This window comes from Thamnophis elegans, chromosome 4, assembly GCF_009769535.1.
Source record: "Thamnophis elegans isolate rThaEle1 chromosome 4, rThaEle1.pri, whole genome shotgun sequence".
In the NCBI taxonomy this organism is placed as follows: domain Eukaryota; kingdom Metazoa; phylum Chordata; class Lepidosauria; order Squamata; family Colubridae; genus Thamnophis; species Thamnophis elegans.
Window position 1 is genome coordinate 84,262,262 of NC_045544.1, and position 19,167 is coordinate 84,281,428.

Sequence of the window (19,167 nt, forward strand, 5' to 3'; positions counted from 1 at the left end):
AACTTATATTATATTATTATTATTGTACAATTGTATCACAGCGGCCAGTTGTTTCGCCGGATTTGGCATTGGTTACTAGTCGGGCCCCACCCAGGGGCCTAGGACGTCGTAACGTATTTTCGTAATATGCGTGCAGATCCAAGCAGTGCGGCTTTTTGTATTTGACTGATGGTGATTTTGTCAATTTTTAACTGTTTTAAATGTAATTCCAGTGCTTTTGGAATAGCACCCAGTGTGCCAATTACCACTGGAATTACCACTGCTGGTTTGTGCCATAGTCGTTGAATTTCGATTTTTAAGTCCTGGTATCTTGCGATTTTTTCATGTTCCTTCTCGGCGACCCTGCTATCACCTGGTATTGCGATGTCTATGATTGTGACCTTATTTTTCTCAACCAGTGTGATGTCTGGTGTATTATGCGCCAGTATTTTGTCGGTTTGTATACGGAAATCCCACAAGATCTTGACCATCTGATTTTCGGTGACTTTTTCAGGCTGATGTTCCCACCAGTTTGTTGCTGTTTTAATATTATAATTTTTGCACAAATTCCAATGGATCATTTGTGCTACTGAATTGTGCCGCAATTTATAATCAGTCTGCGTGACTTTTTTTACAGCAGCTGAGTATGTGATCAACAGTTTCATCAGCTTCTTTGCAAAGTCTGCATTTGGCATCATCAGAGGATTTTTCGATTTTGGCCTTAATGGCATTTGTGCGGATAGCTTGTTCTTGCGCAGCCAGGATTAGTGACTCTGTTTCTTTCTTTAATGTACCTGTTTTTAACCATAACCAAGTTTGTTCACTGTCCACTTTATCTTTTATTTTTTCCAGAAATTGACCATGCAGTGCTTTGTTCTGCCAACTCTCCATTCTTGATTTTATCACATCTTTTCTGTATTCTTGTTTTGTCTGTTGGGCCTTCAGTAGATTTTTGTTCTTTACTTCGATTAATAGATGTTCTTGAGTGTCTTTTAAATAATCAGCCAGTGCATGTTTTTCTTCTTCAACTGTTTGCTTCACTTGTAGTAGTAATAATAATAATAATAATAATAATAATAATAATAATAATAATAATAATAATAATAATATTATACAAAAAAAAAAACCAGAATAACAGAGTTGGAAGGTACCTTGGAGATCTTTTAGTCCAACCCCCTGCTTAGGCAGGAAACCCTACCACTTCAGACATGGTTATGGTTATCCAATATCTTCTTAAAGACTTCCAGTGTTGGGACATTCACAACTTCTGGAGGCAAGCTGTTCCACTGATTAATTGTTCCAACTGTCAGGAAATTTCTCCTCAGTTCTAGGTTGTTCTCTCCTTGATTAGTTTCCACCCATTGCTTCTTGTCCTGCCCTCAAGTGCCTTGGAGAATAGTTTGACTCCCTCTTTTTGTGGCAGCTCCTGAGATATTGGAACACTGCTATCATGTCACCTCTAGTGCTTCTTTTCATTAAACGAGACATACCTAGAATCCATAAAGCAGGATTAAAACTCATAGTCTCTTGGATTTGATAGACAATCCTAAAAGGCAGAACACATCTAGTCTTGCCTTAGGCAAAAAGCTGGCTTGGTGACTGAGCCAATCACTTCCTTTCAGCCCTAAGAAGAAGGTAGTGGCAAACTATTTTTGAAAATGCTTACAAGAAAACCACAAGGATTTTTCCAGGCAGTCACCAGGAGTTAAGACTAAATTGAAGACATTAAAAATAAAATCCCTCACATCACTATCTTCATTATGGAAATATATTATTGCATTGGTTGTAACGAGGGAATGTTTGTTGTTGTTTTGTTTGTTTCGTATTGCTTTGAGTCTGGCTGGTCTACATGCTTTTGTGTTTTATCTTGTTTTAATGGATATTTGGGTTTCATATGGTTCCATAATCTATTGGAGGTGGACAGTATAACAAATATGAATGAATGAATGATCATTTCTAAGACTGATTGCTATATCGACTGTCACTAGCTTAGTTCTGTTGTTAATTAATTAGAATAACAACAGAAAAAAGAAAAAAGAAAAAGAGAGAATATATATACATCAGTGGTGGGATATGACTGGTACACCTTCTGGGAACACCAGGTACCATTCCGGTACGGTGCTTCGGAGAGCCACCCGCCTGCCCTCCTTACCTGTATTTGAGCCAATCAGGGTTTACGTGCATGGACCATACAGCGCCTGCACGATGCTCCGCTGAGCAGCTAGAGCATTGCAGAGCATCGCAGGCGGTAAGTATGCAAGCGTGCACTGTGTGTGTGCATGTGGTGGATGCCCAGCCCTGTTGCACCACACCAGTTGCAACGGGATCCAGAACACATCACTGATATACATACATAAAAATATATGTATAATATTGTAATCCTTAATTCATCTATGTTGTTATTTACCTTTTGTTGTTGTTGTTAATATTACTGTTTTCTAAGCTTTGCACTAAGGTGAAAGTTAAAATAAAAATCCAAAGAATATAATTTGATACAATGATTAAAATAAAAAATAAAGAAATAACAATATAAAAAGAACAGTATAGGAAGAAAGAAAGGAAGACAGCATAGGGCCTCCTTACCCCCACTTTTTTCTCTTTTTTTCCCCCACCATGACCATTGACTACTACTAAAATATTTTTATACAATGCTTTAACACCTGCAATTATTTAAGTCATTTTAACTGTTTTTTAAAAACATTTTCTCTTTCACTTAAAAAACTATGTCACAGCTTGCTTTTCCATGTTATAATATAAAGGAACCATTCCTGGATGAAATCTGTTAGGTATTGTGTGTGTGTGTGTGTGTGTGTGTGTGTGCGCACGCGCGCGCGCAGGTAAAACAATTTTTCCATTGCCACTTATCCTCCAATTATGGTCTCTCAATCTTCTATTCTATTTTTCAATGCAATGCCAGGTTGATTCTAGTTGCTGTCATCATACATCCTATTAAATTGTGATACTTTTTGTTTGCATTCCCTGTAGATATACTTCATAAAGGCATTTGTGGTCTTAATTCAAATTTTATTTTCAGAATTCTCTGGATGCTCTGGTGTATTTCTTTCTGGTGCATTTCTACCTGTGTCTTTTTGAATGAACACTAAATATGATAAAATGTTCCTTTTTTAATAATAGCATCTCCAACTTTTGTGGTTGTATAATTTGTCAATCTTGGCAATCACTGATGGAGTGATAAATCATCTACAGAACATTTTCTGCCAATTTTCCCACAGACTGTGACTTGATATGTTATTTTTTTTCCATAATGATTTTCTTTATATTAATCATGATCCCATTCCATTCATTGTTCTATCATTCACTGTTCTCTTCTGTTTCATTTCTAGAGCTTCTAGATGATTTGCATTTTAAACAATTAGACTACAGATAGACCTCGTTTACCGGGTGCCTTGGGCAGTGACTCTTCAAAGCTATAGTGGTACTGAAAAAATAACTTTACAATCAAGACACACATGATCATGTGACTGAGGGACGCTGTAAGGGTCATAAATGTGTGCCTTGGTTGTAAAGTTATATGTGTTGACCTGTAGCAAAGAGATTGGAAAAGAAGGGGTTAGAAGAGGAAACACACAGTGGGGAATACAGTGGCTATTTGCCTGAGGGACTTGCAGCTGCTGGTCCTAGTGAATTCCTTTGATGTATATTCCCCACTGTGTGCCTGCTTACTCTTTTATAATCTCTTCCTCTCCAATGAATGTAAATACAAACACTAATTCTCTTCTTCATAATCATCTCATTGACAGAGTGAACATCTCAAAGGGGCAGGGGTGTGTGGGAAAAGAAAAGCTGAAGAAAATCATAAGCACAGTTATAGTATAGTCACGGGATTTCTTTCATAGCAACCACTTACTTTAACACCAAGTTACTGGTCTCAATTGTGGTCAGTAAATGAAGGCTGCCTAACTATTGTGTTATTAACACAAGGCTATTAATGCTTCTTCATCCAATTTTAATAATGCTCATCTTCAAGCCAACCTTCCTCAATATTTTTCCATCATATAAGTTGAATAAATAAGGGAAGAGTGCAAAGTCTCACTCCTCTACTGATCTAGTATCCTTTGATTTCAACAAGTTGGTCTGTATAATGGCATCTGACAATATAGATTTTGCATAAGGACAATGATATAGTCAGCAATTCCCCTTTTCCAAAAAGTATTTCATGGCTTAGCATGCATTTATTTATTTTTAGTATTGTTTGGTTTACTCAATTATCGGCATGTTTCACCAATAATGACTAAGAGGATCAAGATGGGGGGCTTCAGCCTCTACTCTCAGAATATCAGCACTAGGGTTGGTCTATTCCACAGCCGAATACTGCGCCCCTGTTTGGCTTAATAACTGCCACATTAGCAAGATCGATGCTAGACTAAATGACACTATGAGGATAATAAGTGGCTGCATAAAATTTACTCCTACTTGCTGGCTCACCGTATTGAGTCACATTGCACCACCAGCTCTATGAAGGCAGAAGTCTTAGTGAATGTGAACAACAAAATTATGGGAAGCCCACTTCTTCCTCTGCACACTGATCTTCCTCATCTATCAATTGGCAGGCTTAAATTCAGGAAGTCCTCTCTGGCACTTACTCAACAGCTGTCTAATAATTTTGATATCAACACATAGTGGAAAGCCAAATGGGCTGCTGAATGCCCAGTTACAGGCAGTTACATAGATGACTAAACAAAAGGTGCCAGGTTTTGACATATTCACCCGCATTGGTCAACTCTGAACAGGATCTGTACCCAACCTGGTGTCTGCCAGAACTCATTGTGGGGTCTTGTCTCTACCCCTCAGTGTGACTGTGGTGCTCCTTGACAAAATATCCATTACATTGTGTCCAAATGTCCATCAAGACTAGCCCAATGTCTGATTTTTTTCAACGTAGACCACCTTGTCATTGAATGGCTGGATTGACTGGACATTAGCATTTGAACCAGTATACGCTCATGTATTTTCCATACGCTAAATAAATAACTAATAATGACTCTTCTTCCTTGGCCTTATCTAAAACCAATTTTGAAAGGCATCTCATTTCAAGTAGAGGTCTGATCTGCATTGGAGAATCTTAAGCATTATTTTGCTGTAATTTAAAATAAAGGATATTGTGCCATAATTTTCAAATTGTGTTTAAGTTCCCCTTCTTTGAAATTGGCATACAGTCTGAGCTGTTTCAATCTGTGATCATTGTGTCATTGTCAACATTGCTGGTGTACTTGGATTAGAACAGGTATTGATCATTTTGTTGCTTGCCATATTTCTGTAAATACTCCATCAATTTATGTAGCCTTCTGGCTTGACAATGACCAGAGTGCTGTGTAGCTTCCTCTTGTAGTACTATAATTAGGGGATATTTTTCAAAGTATTTTAGATGCTGACATTTATACTGTAAAGAATTTCAGTATACTCCTTCCATCTCTGTTCAATCTTCTTTAAATCAATTACTACCTTTCCATTGACCTCCTTTAGCATACAGGTTCAAAGTTAAACCCCTTTATGAATCTTTTGGAAAATTGTTTATTTGATTTTCTTTTCCAGTTTCCTCCACAGCAACATCAGCAAATAACCTAGAGGTGTTGATTTAGCTGTCTCATAAATGCCATTAGTACTCTCAGCTCTTCCTCAAAAGTATGTTGAGTGCCATCCAACCTGAAGGGCCCAACATCCAGCACTGTATTGTCTATCATTTATCTTGTCCATCCGGGTCCATCTCATACAGTATGAGATGACTATGTCATTGTCACTAAAATAACCCAGCATCTTTATGTACCATTACTGCTTGATATAATGTCAGTGCCCTTTTCCTCTAATCCAAAAACTAAAATGAGGTATACTGAACTAAAGTAAAAGAGAGAGGAGGGAAAAAGGGGGAGAGAGAGAGAGTGAGTGAAAGAGTGAGAGATGCTTTTATATTTTCTAGTGGCAGACAAAAGAGAACCTCCAGCCTTTGTTTCCACTAGTTCTCATTTAGTTGACTGAAAGAGAATTTGCAATAGAAATTATTTTAAAGAAGAGAAACATTTTATTGAATTTGTAATAAACTATTTCTTACTATGACTTCATTATGAGGGGGAAATATGCAGCAAGTTCTATTTTTCCCCCTGCTGCTAGGGTCACTTGAGGAGGCTGGTATCTGGGGACCGATAAATTAGAAAATATCTAACTTTCCCTCTGTAAGGTTCTGAACTCCTCTTCACCACCTGCTTTACAAACAGTGGGAAAATCTTTCAGTGTTTCATAGACCTCTGATTATCTATATCATACAACTTACACATTAAAAAGTGTTTTAGGTGAGTCTGTTTTTTTTTAATTTAAGGGACAGGTTTCCACTGACTTTCTAGCACCATGTTGTCCTAGAAGAATGTTGTGATCAAATGGTAGGTAATTGTTTGAGTATTAGGCAAGTAAAACGTTATGTATACATTTTGGGATCAGTGAGACTATAACTAAAGAGAACAAAAGAAACAGTAAAACTGTAGCAAAAGAAAAGAAATAATTAGGGATAAAGTTTCAACTAATAGCTATACGAAGGGGAAAGAAGATTATAAGTACGTGTGCAAATATGTATTTATAAAAATTAAATACTGATTGACAATGTGAAAAAATAAAATTTTCATCCTATAAATTAGCACAAAGTCCTATACTTCTAAATAGAATCCATATTATCTATCTATACCCTTGTAAAGTTTTTTTTTTTTTTTACAAATACCTGGTTCTGTGAAGAGGCAGACTATATTAACCTTATTTGACTAAAATTTACCATATTATCAGAAGAATAGCTTATAAAAAAGGGAACATCTCTATCAGAACTGGGAATTGGCATATAAAAAAAAAGAATCTTCATTACCAAAATAAATGTAAAAAGTTACATTCTTTCTTGTCAAATAAGCCCAGCTCAATCTCATATCTATCTTGCTGCTGTTCCGTCATATCATTTATCTTGTAGGATGGGGGAAAATGCAGAGTAATTATAGAGTTGCTCCCCTGTTCCATTTTTCTACTGCTTTATAAGCTTTATTGTAACCCACTGTATCTCACAGATTACTTATCCCTGAAGATAAGACCATTGGAACCATTTCAGTTTAATTGATAGTGTTAGGTACATTCTAGATTAATTGTGGTAATGCTTCAATACATCTTTTCTCATGGTTATGGCTTCAGGCTGGCATGCAAGGGCTCTGCCTTTCTCTTCATTGATATCCAGTTTGGCATCAGCCTCCAGGAAATTCCTGTGCTAGAAATCCAATGGACAGTTTGGCATTTTTTAAATCAGTATCAAGCACTACAGCTTTCATAGCCTGGATGATAGCCAGACAACATGTCTGGTGAAATTTCTTCTTTTTTCATCCATTATTTTTACCAGCATCAGGCTGTTCCCAGAGCTTCTAAAGAGTCTAAAACCAAACATCTATGCAAATGTTTTTAAAGCTATGAAAGCTTTGTTGGTAGAAGCAAGTCCAAGGCCTGTAGGGACCCTTGAAGGTGGGGAACAAAGCATGGGGTGCCTCAAAGAGTGTTAGGTCTCCCAGAGGCTCACTCATTCCTGAGGCACCCCACATTCTACTTAGCAACCTACATGGTTGCTAGTGAACATATTAGGAGAACAGGGCTAGGGGGTTGTTAAGCAAGGTGACCATGTGGTTGCTTCACTTAACAACTGTCATGAATTGCAACTGAAATGGGTAGACTCCATTATAGTCAGGAGTGGAAGACTACCTGTAGTCTATCATATTTCAGCATGTGTAGTCTTGAGTTTCACTATGACTAAAAGGTTGGGAAGGGCAAAAAGATCTGTTGTTATTCATAGAGCTTTATAAAATCCAGAGTAAATAACTGTGACACTGGTTGTAATTATTCATTGAGTGAATTTCTTCACAAACATCTTTATGTTGTACAATTAGGAAGAGCATTCCCTTAATAACTATTCTGTGGTTTACATAAAGATTATGTTTCCAAGAACAACCTCTAAGGGCCTCTGAGTAATCCTTGGAGAGATCTGGGCACATGGTCATCTTGATATCTCCAAGCCTGCTCTTAGTTAAGATTTCCTAAAGAGAATCAAAGAGACACCCAATTTTCACTGCAGGATTTGTAAAAGTTGCATTTCATCCCAGTGTGTGTCTTCAGTCTACAAAGTCTACAAACAGAATGATCTTTATTTTTTTTTCCAAAAAGAGAAGAGCTTTCCTTCCCTAATGGTCTGCAATAAATTATTGTAAAGCCAAATTAGAATAATTTGACTAGTGTACCTAGAGTTACATCTCTGCAATATATTTTACATGCTTTAAGAGTAACATTAAAGAGAAATGGAAAGAATATATTTAAATTCTGTACAATAAAAATGTCAAAATCCAAAGTACCTTGGAATTTGCAAGAACCTCTAAATGAAATTAGATCAGCACTCCGGTCATTGCTGAGATAGAAAGCTACAGTAATTGATGATATATTTACAAAAATATGGCAAGCAATAGAAGAAGCAATAAAGGTTTTAATCAAGGTATCCTAGCAAATCTGGAGAATGACTCAGAGGCCATTGGATGATGTCAATCTACATACCACCAAAGGAGACTCAAACAGAGTTGTGCATACAATGGTACAATATTCTTAATTTCACATAGTAGTGAAATAGGATTATCCAATGCATATTAGAATCATAAAATGGAAAAAGAAAACCAGATGCTCAAGCAGGTTTTAGAAAAGGTCAAGGAATATGAGACTTCATTATTAACATACGCTGAATCATTGAGACAGCCAAAGTTTATTTTTAAAAAGTCAATTTGTGCTTCATTCACTAGAGAGAGGCTGTAATGTTATGTGAGAATGTCACAGAGGGCCAGGAAGAGGATCAGGAACCAAAGACTAGGCAATAGTCAGAAAAGGAGGCATGGCAAACATCTCAGAAGAGAGCCTCCCTTTTTTCTTGATGTACAGGAGAATAATTTTATACTTGAAAGACTCTGTTAGTGTATGCCAAAGATAATGCCTTCACAGTCCAAGAAATGAGGGAGGGCCTCCTCCGAGCTGTTTGCCACACTACCATTTCTTCTGCAGGCCAATCTGCCTCTTATTTGACTTTTACGCAGTCTTAAAACTCCTCTCCTGTCCTTCAAGGACATTCTCTCAGAGAATGATAGAGACCTTCCATTTTATCAATCATATCAATATTGAGCTGTCCTTAGGAAAATGGGAATCCAAGATAATTCTTATTCTGTGTCTAGAACAAGTACAATTCTTGTTCTGTGCCTGGAATGAGAAGCCACAGTTTGAACATAATTGAAACAGATTTGGTCAGCAAAGAAGTTAAACAAGGCTGTATACTTTCTCCCTGTATGGTGAGTATAGATTGACACTACTCTGATAGCTGAAAATGCAAATGACCTGAAAGTCTGATAATGCAAGGAGCAGTGAAAGTGAAAAATGAATCCATGATTAAAGAAAAACAAACTAATGCCAACAGATGCAGGAACAAATCTTATAATCGACAATGCAGATACTGAAGTGGTAGAAAAATCTTGCTGTTGAAGTTTCAGAGCAGATCTTTTAGGCCAACATTTGACCACCAAGTTTTCCCCACCATACATTTTCCCACCTGATGTCCTCAGGTTTCAGAACAAAAATTTGAGGTCCAATCTTAACCATGTTTTTTTAAAAAATTATACTTCCTGGGTTCACTTGGAAGTGAATTGAATCACCAGATACAGAGGTCATATTCTTAGAACTGCATTTTTTTAATGCTTCTAATATGTTATTACCAACTCCTTTTTATCATTTTTAATTGTGACTCACTTTTTGAAGTACTTAAGAATTTAGATTTCTTGAATGTTTAGGTTTGATTCAAAATCTTCTCATGAAAATTTAGGTTCCAGTAATAAACAGTAACTCAATAAATTGTTTTATCAGTGAGTCCATCTTGAGCCATTTCTCCAGAATAAATCAGAACAATTTATTGGCTCTTGAGATCAAAATGAAGCTAAACCTCAGTGTAAGGCAACGAGCTGCAAAAAACTACACGACATCCACTTTCTGGAATCAAGGTAGAAGAAAGTAAGCCCTAACTTCAATGGCATCTGCAGATACTACCTGCACTGTTTTCTTTTGGTTTGTTTGTTTGCAATCCTGAGAATCCACTCCAACTGCACTACTGAGTTTATCGCCACACAGCCTTTAGTCTAAGTTCTGAATTAAACAGAGCACATTCACCAAGAGAGAAAGAGAGAGAATATACCCCCGCACCCAAAACTCTGAAAACTCTCCCTTGAAAAGGTTGGCTTTGCACATATGGATCCTGCTGCTCCATCCACTTTGAATTACTGTGCTGCCAAATGTAGCCCTTCAGCACTTTCCAAACATGTTAAATATGACCTCTGGTCACTAAACTTTGCCCATCTCTATCTAAGCCATCCACTCAAAATAAAATATGACCTTATATCTTTTTAATTCCTCAAAAGTCTAGAGAATTCCAAGGGCTACGGAGACAAAAAGTGGTGTCTTAAAATTCAACAGCCTATCTCAGTCAAGGGACTGACACTCTTTAATATGTGAGTGAAGGGCATATCCAACCACTCCAAGTTCTTTTCCCAGTTCAAGCACAAAGAAAAATCTGCTTAAGTGGCATATTGCCATTTCCAGTTTAGCAACTGTAGAATGATTTGGACAGATTTACTTTTGTACACCTTGGAAGCACCAAACGGAACTAGTACTGTGTGACAAGAGGTGAAGCCAGTAAAGATTGTGAAGTCACGTTTCACACTGACGAGTGCTTTAGAAATTCATATCGCTACAGAAAGAAAGTATGCAATTATGATTGTACTAGAGATGCACATCTTTCAAGCTATGTTATGTTGCTCCCCTTCTTAAGATTTTTTTAAAATATATATATATGCATTTACTTAAAAGCACCTTTTAATCTTATGTACTTGCTTTGTGTATTATTGTTATTGTTAGTTGCGAAGTCGTGTCCGACACATTGTGACCCCATGGACAACATTCCTCCAGGCCTTCCTGTCCTCTACTATTCTCTGGAGTCCATTTAAGCTCACTCCTACTGCTTCAGTGACTCCATCCAGCCACCTCATTCTCTGTTGTCCCTTTCTTATTTTGCCCTCAATCTTTCCCAGCATTAGGCTCATCTCTTGTTTAACCAAATCCAGCTTGCTTTGATTCATGATTCTTACATTCCAGGTTCCTATGGAGTATAGCTCCTTACAGCACCGGCATTTCCTTTCAGCATCAGATATATGCACAGCTGAGCATCCTTTGGCTTTGGCCCAATCGCTTCATTCTTTCTGGCACTATTAGTACTAGCCCTCTGCTCTTCCCCAGTAGCATATTGGACACCTTCTGACCTGAAGGGCTCATCTTCTGGCATCATATCTTTTTGCCTTTTGGTACTGTCCATGGGGATTTCACGGCAAAGATGCTGGAGTGGGTTTCCATTTCCTTCCCCAGTGGATCACATTTTGTCAGAGCTCTCTGCTATGACCGGTCTGTCTTGGGTGGCCTTGTATGGCATAGTTCATAGCTCTGGTTCAGCCTGGATCGGGCAGCCTGGTAGTAGCGGTGGTGGGAGGCTCTGCCCACTCACCCAGACGCTTCTGTGCATGTGCAGAAGTGGTGCGCACATGCCCAAACTGATAGTAAAAAAATAGACAACCGACCACTGTTGTAATATTAACCAATATTATTCTATTTTTATTAGAAATTGGGATGAAACCAGAGTAGAAATTGATCAATGTTTTCCAGAGCACATCAAAAGAAACAAAAGCCAGCATCTTGATTCCAGGCTGTGCTGCCTCTTTATTTAATAGATCATAACAAGCCAAAAAGTAACAAAACTCATTATGGATTAGTATCATGTCTGAACTCAACCACTGTCTCCAGTGAAACCCATTTGCTTTTCATCATTATTCAGAAGTCTTGCATTAAACATTTCTTTTTCTTATCATTGCCAACAGCAACATAGTTAAAATATAATTTTCCTTCAATATCCTTGGGCATAGCTATATATTTAAAATAACTTTAAGATGACTAATATCAATCCAAATCAATGGCCTACCTACTTTAGAATTCTGCAACCTTTCTCAGTCTTCCGTATCATCACACTTCTTCACATCCAATTGCTGAACTATCACCCCACCCATCATAATCCCAGTGGTGTGGTTTTGCAAAATCTTGTGGAAGGCTGTCACATTTCTGTGAGTTTCCAGTTAGATCTTATAATATTTCAACTTAAAATTCTCTTGAGGCGGTCTGAGAAGCACAACCTATGATCTAATTATTCTTGGCAGCAATTTTCTGATTACTTCATGACTTTTCTGGTATCATTTTCTCACTAATTTATGTGTTACTATGATTAATTTTGTGTGTGTGTGTGTGTGTGTGTGTGTGTGTGTGTATCAAATGTATATTTGAGCCCAAAATTTCTATTGTTAAGCGAGTTTTGCCGCATTTTATGACTTTTCTTGCCACAGTTGTTAAGTGAATCACCGCAGTTGATAATTCGGTAACAAGCCTGCCTTCCCCATAGATTTTGCTTGTTAGAATGTCACAAAAGTTGATCACATGACCTTGGGACACAACAACAGTCATAAGTATGAACCAGTTGCCAAGCATCTGAATTTTGATCACATGATCATGGGAATGCTGCAAAGATCATAACTATGAAAAATGGTCATAAGTCACATTTTTCAGTGCCTGTATAATGACACACACCCCAATATGGCCAGATAATACTTTCATATGTATCTTTTGGCTGTATTATGTTTGGTCTCGATATGGAAAATTAAATTATACAATTCAAAATGAGTTAAAAGGTGCACATTTGTTAATTTATTTTTGTTTGATATTTTGGTGCCTTTTACTCAATGTTTACTCCTGGAAGTTGCCTGGACTATTCCTTGCCACTGTGTTGGCAAGATTTTAAGAAGCGTTTAACCACATCCTGCTTCCTAGGGGTGAGAAAGAGTGACTGGTCCAAGATCACCAGTTGGCTTTGTGCCTAAGAACAAGAACTAGAAATCACAATCACCCAATTTTAACTACTACATTAACTAGCTCTCAATGTATTTATATAATGTTATAATACACTTAAATATACATTACTGAGTCCAAAAGAATTATATGGGCTAGATGAAATTATTCTATCCTGTTTCAACAATGCACACATATATTTATAATTTCCTACCTTGCTGAAACATAGATATTATTCAAATTCTGCCAGCACAATGGCTATTCTTGAAGAATAATTGTTGTGGCCCGCCAGGGGCCAGCAGAGCTGGCAACAAATTTGGACAGTGAGTAGATTGGGGAGGAACATAGGCCAGTCTTGGAGTCTGGGGAAGGCTTGGACAAGGGCACTGTGTTGGAGACAGAGAAGGCCATCTGGCAGTGATTTGCTGCCTCTGGAGCCTGCCATCAGTGAGGCAGAAGAACAGTGGGAACCTGTTCCCAATGTGGGCATGTGCAGAGCTGCCAGAAGGCAAAAACAATTAAGAAAACTTGGTCAACTTGGGAGTAACACTTGGAGATGATTGGTCCCTCCCATTAGACATAAAAGAGGAGCAAATGGGATGCGAGTTTTTGCAGGAAGCAATTAGTTCATTTGCTTGGTTCAAGCTTTGAAAAGTTCTGTTTGACTCTGTTCTAAGTTTGGCCTTGCTCTACATTTGGCAATTAGGTTTCTGGCAGCATTCTGAGGAAGGTAAGGTGGGTATTTATCAACATTCTCCTGAAAGACTGTGGCAACTCGAGCAGACATATGTCAGAACCTTCACAAACTGTTTGTGAAGCTTTGTGGATTGTTAATGACCATAATTTACAGCCATATAAATAAAAGATGGTTTTTGGGACTAAGATTGTGATTTATGCTTTCTCAGGAAGTCCAATCTGTATGGTTATAGGACTGAGACAACACTGAATGCTGGATGATGATGACGGATTTGTGATGGTTTATGGTGGAGTCAGATAGGAGTGATGTTTCCATCTTGGTTCTTCTTTACCATCTTAACAGTTTTCAATTGTGGTATCCTTCTGACTGGCTCTAGAAGCTCAGTGTAAGCAACACAGTACTGTGATGGTTCTCCATTCTTTGGGCTCAGTTCCACTTGTTGTTGTTAAGGTAGGAGAGGTCCAACCCTGCACTGTGAGGTCCCTTCAGTTTTCAGTGTTTTTCCCTCCCCTGTTTAACAGCTACATAAAACCACTGGGGAAGGGCCTCTAATAATTTGGCATGAGGTACCAAACTACATCTCCATTTCAGGTTGCCTAATGGTCCCAGCGCCTGGAGGCTGTGGGGGCCTCTAGATGGGGTACAACAAGCTTTAGCTCAATCCCAGCAAGACCTAGCAAGGCTGTGGGGTTTTGGGACCTGCTAGGACTTTTCATTTCATTTCATTTTTGGTTCTGACTGACATCTCACAGGACAGTGCTGACGGGCAATCTGGGGTTGGGGGTTCCTGGATTCATAGTTCCTGCTTGAGGAGTAAATGGCATCCATGGCTAGGTAGGCTTTTTGCACAATTTTGGATTACATATCAGTTATGTGCATTCCTGGACTCATGATCACTCATGTCTTAGTGACCTCCAGGTTAAAGTACTGCAATGAGCTCTACATGAGCCTTCCCTTGAAGAACATTCAGAAGCTTCAGCTGCTGCAGAATGCAATAGCACAGACAGCAAGGCTTGAATCTTTAAGCCCTTATGGCTTGAAGCTAGGCAACTGATATGATTGTCTCTCCCCAGTTGTTCTGTCTATCCCATCCATTCTGCAGGCAAGGCATACTTTGGGTCCCATCAGCTAAGGAGTGCCAGCTGATAAGGCCCAGGCGGAAAACCTTTTCTGTCATGGTACCCTTCCTATGGAATGCTATTCCTCCAGAAATTGTATTGGTCTTTGGTAAGGCCCTGAGGACATGACTCTTTCCCTGAGCATAGGTCTAAGCCTGTTGATTGGCCATGTTAAATGTTAGAATATGGCTTTTTGATCTTTTTCCAGCTGCTATAGGTTTTACAATTTTATATATGCTTTAATTGTTTTTAACATTGTAAACCACCCAGAGTCATGTTTGCAAGATGGCCCGCATATACAATCACTAAATAAAGAACAAACTTTCTGCACAAGCTGTTTATTATAGTCCTAGGTTCCATTCAATGATGCTATGCAGAGATATATTCAAAACACAGAAAAAATCTATATGGATTTAGATACCTGAATATCCTTTGCCATCTTTACCACCCGCATTCCATGTGCAAAACAGCTTGTAATTTTCACATTTGGACTCTTCAGAATGAATCATTGGTGAACAGTCTGCATTCCAGCAATTAATTGCTTGAGAAAGTGGTGGGATTGCTTTGAATAATGAATGAGCTTGGTAATTGCCTGATCTGCTCACAAAAGACTTGCCAATAAAAAAGGTGGGAAAGAGAACTAAACAATAATAAAGGAATCACCTATCATATTAATTTCTCTAATTCCCTCCCCCCCCAACAAAAGCAGAATCTAAGTGTGTGACCTTCAAAGAGTGCAAACCAAAAGTCATCAGGCATCTGAAATATTTAAAGAGGCAAAAATCTGTAACAGTCAGCACACTTTTCATGTAGTTCATGTGTGGGCCTCCCAATATTTTGAGATATAATGACAACATTTGGTTGCAATACAACACAGTTTTGGCAGCACTAATTGGCCTGTTTTTTTTTTTAGGATTCAGGTTAGTTTTTACAAGGAATGAAGCTGGAAGAGCATAAAACAGGGGTTTCTGTTGAATGGTACAAAAGTTCATGATGTCCGCACAGCACATCAAGTCCCAAGTCCCTCAAGAGAAGGGCAGAGTATCTATTAACTCAGAAAGCTGGGGAGGAATAAACAAAATTGAAAATTTAGGATTCCTGATCTAGACCAGGACCTATATATAGGATGTGTTTTCTATGTAATATGGAGGGCAGTTAGGTTCTTCTTGTCTATAAAAAAGGAGTATTTTTTGTATCCTGAGCCTTCTACCAAATAAGCCTATTCTTGAATAAAGTGATAAATACCTGGAAAGCTGTGATTTGCAACTGATTGTGCGAAGCTTAATAAATTTAAGGGTGGGAATAAGAGTGGATTTTGTCTTATCAGTAGATTATCAGGAAAAAAAATTATTTTGCAAGATTTCAAGATTCTGTTACCGTAATCTTAGGATAAAGAGAGTAGTCATGGTTTTGGTTTCTTGAATGGATTACCTCAAAGGGCTGATATCAATCTTGCAAATTTGGAAGTACTTCTCCCCTCCATTACCTTTATTTTCTAGACTACTAGGGAAGGTCCTTTCTGAGGCACTTTTCATGTTTCCATTCCTTCTGTGGGGTGAGATATCTTTTATCTGACCATAGTCTAGACTCTTCTTCTTTTCTTTCAAGGTTATTCTCACAGCCCATTACAATACATCAGTACAATGCATCTATCTTATAGGAAAGCTGTGCACAATGGTTTTCTGGTCTTCAAAATAGTCATTAGATCCAAGTTGGTTCAGAAAAGTATGAAAATGTTTGGAGTAAAACATGCAGCCTATTAACTAAACTATAACAACACTGATTGGTACTGTTCTTATGATTAGCATAGAATCAATGCAAGTGCTATGGATGTGACTAAGGTTGATAAAGCTGTTTACCCTTTTTCATACTTCAAAGTCTTAGGTGAAAGACTTAACTGATCAAGAATGAGCAATATCTATGGATCTACATTATTACCAGCATGGTAATTTAGCATGTATAAGAAGTAGAAGAAAAAAGAGCATGACATAATGAATGAAATATGCTTTGTCTATAAAACTGGGAGAAAGAGAAAGGATGTAAATGATTAGAATGCAAATGATTCGATCTTGTGGAGTGGAATATTAATGTATGTGGAGAAGGGCAATCATAGGTTCATTTATGATAAAAGGCTAAAGTATACATCAGTAAGTACAGATTGGTGACATCAAAGTTGTTGCAGATGTGTATAAAAGTAGGAATCTATAAATTGGTGAAAGTTACATGTTAATGCTCCAGTGATTGGAGAGAATAGGAAAAACTAAGTAGTTTTAAACAACTGAATAACATTCTGCATTAATTTGATCCAAATTTGCTTCATCACATTGTCATCACATGACACATCATGACTTTTCCCCCTTCATTAAAAAGGGAGTGCATGTGGCCAGTATGTGACATATCCGGCCTGCAGGCTGCGAGCTTGATATCCCTGATCCAGGAGGTAGAATTGTATTGTATTGTAATGAATAGATGGGTGGGAACCAGACAAGAAAGTAAAAAAAAAAAATTAGGCCATTCAGCGATCCAAGGATGAATGAGTATTATGACTGGTGAGCATCTGTTTAAAAAAGGTTTTGTTCTGAACATATAGTTTTAAGCATTACTGTTCATATGTGCCTACAGAAAAGCAATCAATAGAAATATAAAAATATGTTAATTCCCACCAAAATAAACAGAAGTGGATGTAAGAATGTAGAAGCAGAGGAACGGAAGAGACATTCAGAGTAGAGGAGGGGAAATTCAGTGCTGCAAAGTGTGTGAAATTATGACAATGGTAAACATTAAAAAGGACACTTGGTGGAAAAAGTAATGAAAAGCAGTCATAAATGGTGTGAAAAATAATATGGCTGGAGGTGCAGAGACTGTTAATGGAAAATATTAAAATATGGATGTGGTATATTTATAAAATAGCTCTGCAACTAGTTTAATGTGTGTATCATGTTTGATCATCGGAAGAAGCCACAGTCATTCTCATAGAAAATGGAAAGAGTAGGAAGAATTATGGGGAAAACTGCAGAGGAACTACTCTGATAAGTGTTTGGGGGGTGGTCTGGCAGAATGCTGATCAAAAGGGGGAAGGATGACAAGTAAAATTTGTGAAATACAATGCAGCTTTATGCCAGGCAGAGAATATGAAGATCAGATTTTTTTTGGGGGGGGGGCAGATATCATTGAAAAATGTATAAATATGAGGAAGAAAAATTATTGTTCATTTACTGATTTACAGGAAGCACATGACAGGCTTGAAATAAGGAATAAAGGTATAAGTAATACTTGTGGTGAAGCTAGAGATAGGTTAGTTGGGACATGAATATATATGCATTTTTGTATGCAGATAATGCTCTGCTGTTGGTTGATTGATTTGCAGTGAATATTTGATTGCATGAGGCAATGAAGAGCATTTGAAAATTAATGTGTCAAAGTCCAAAATACTTGTGTTTGACAGACAGGATGGAGTGAATGATTGCAAGTTATACATAAATGATGAAAAATTAAGAGCACACAGATTGATCTGTATCTTGGTAGAATCTTCATGAAAGATGAGAAAACGGATGGAAGAATTTTAAGGCGGACAAATGTTGGTTGGGGTTTAGAGGCTTGTATGAGACTGTACTGAGAAGAATGAATGTTTGTTAAAGAAGCAAAATAGTTCATGTTGTGGCTTTTCTCTACTTTATTATATATGGAAGTGCATTTCGGGCTACATAATCAAAAGCAACTTGAATGCAACGGGAATGGAGTACTTAAGAAATAAAACAAGAAGTGACAGGTTAAGAATAAACGAGTATTGAAATAATGTGGCTGAAGTACAGAAGTGAACAACCAATTCTAAAGAAGCACATTGAAACAAAAACTTAAAAGAATAAAAGATTGTGAATGAAACAATGTACAGGTGTGGTAGAAACCATGAATAATTTGCTATGATAGAAAGTTGAGGAGATGCTTAATGAATGGAATTCCTTCATTCTAGTTAAACTGGTTTTAGCTATATTTTGTTTTCTTTTTCTCCAACTCATATGATTAATTCCTTAAAATGTCTTGCTCCTTTTCTTTATCTGCTTACTCCTTAAGCATACAGCATGATGCCTATGTGTGCATGTTTATTTGGTGGTACCTTTATGACCATAATAGCTTATTTGGCCTTTTTGATTAAAGATAATTTCAATTATTTTTTAATGGTAACATTTATAAAATAGTTGATATTTTGGATACTATTCATCTCTCTTCACTCTTTAGTGCTATGTGAATAAATCTTACCTTCTTATCGTCCTCAACAATGTAGACCGAGCTTCATTATGGAAAGTGATAATGATGCTGGTTGGTGGCAGATCTGCACGATAGTGTAATGTAGTGCACCTGAATAAAAAAATAAAAAAGTATTTTTAATCT

The 19,167-nt window shown here is 37.5% G+C and overlaps 1 protein-coding gene across 4 annotated transcripts in view; it reads right to left on the minus strand.

Moving 5' to 3' along the window:
- Window positions 1-19,167, minus strand: part of GALNT14 (polypeptide N-acetylgalactosaminyltransferase 14) — a 322,417-nt gene that overhangs the window by 86,149 nt on the left and 217,101 nt on the right. For 2 of the 4 annotated variants that reach the window (XM_032215771.1, XM_032215772.1), the window contains one exon: window positions 19,036-19,134. The exons of the other annotated variants lie outside the window; for them this stretch is intronic. In XM_032215771.1, coding sequence (XP_032071662.1) covers window positions 19,036-19,134 — 99 coding nt within the window. The remainder of the gene's footprint in view (window positions 1-19,035; window positions 19,135-19,167) is intronic. 4 annotated transcript variants of the gene reach the window in all.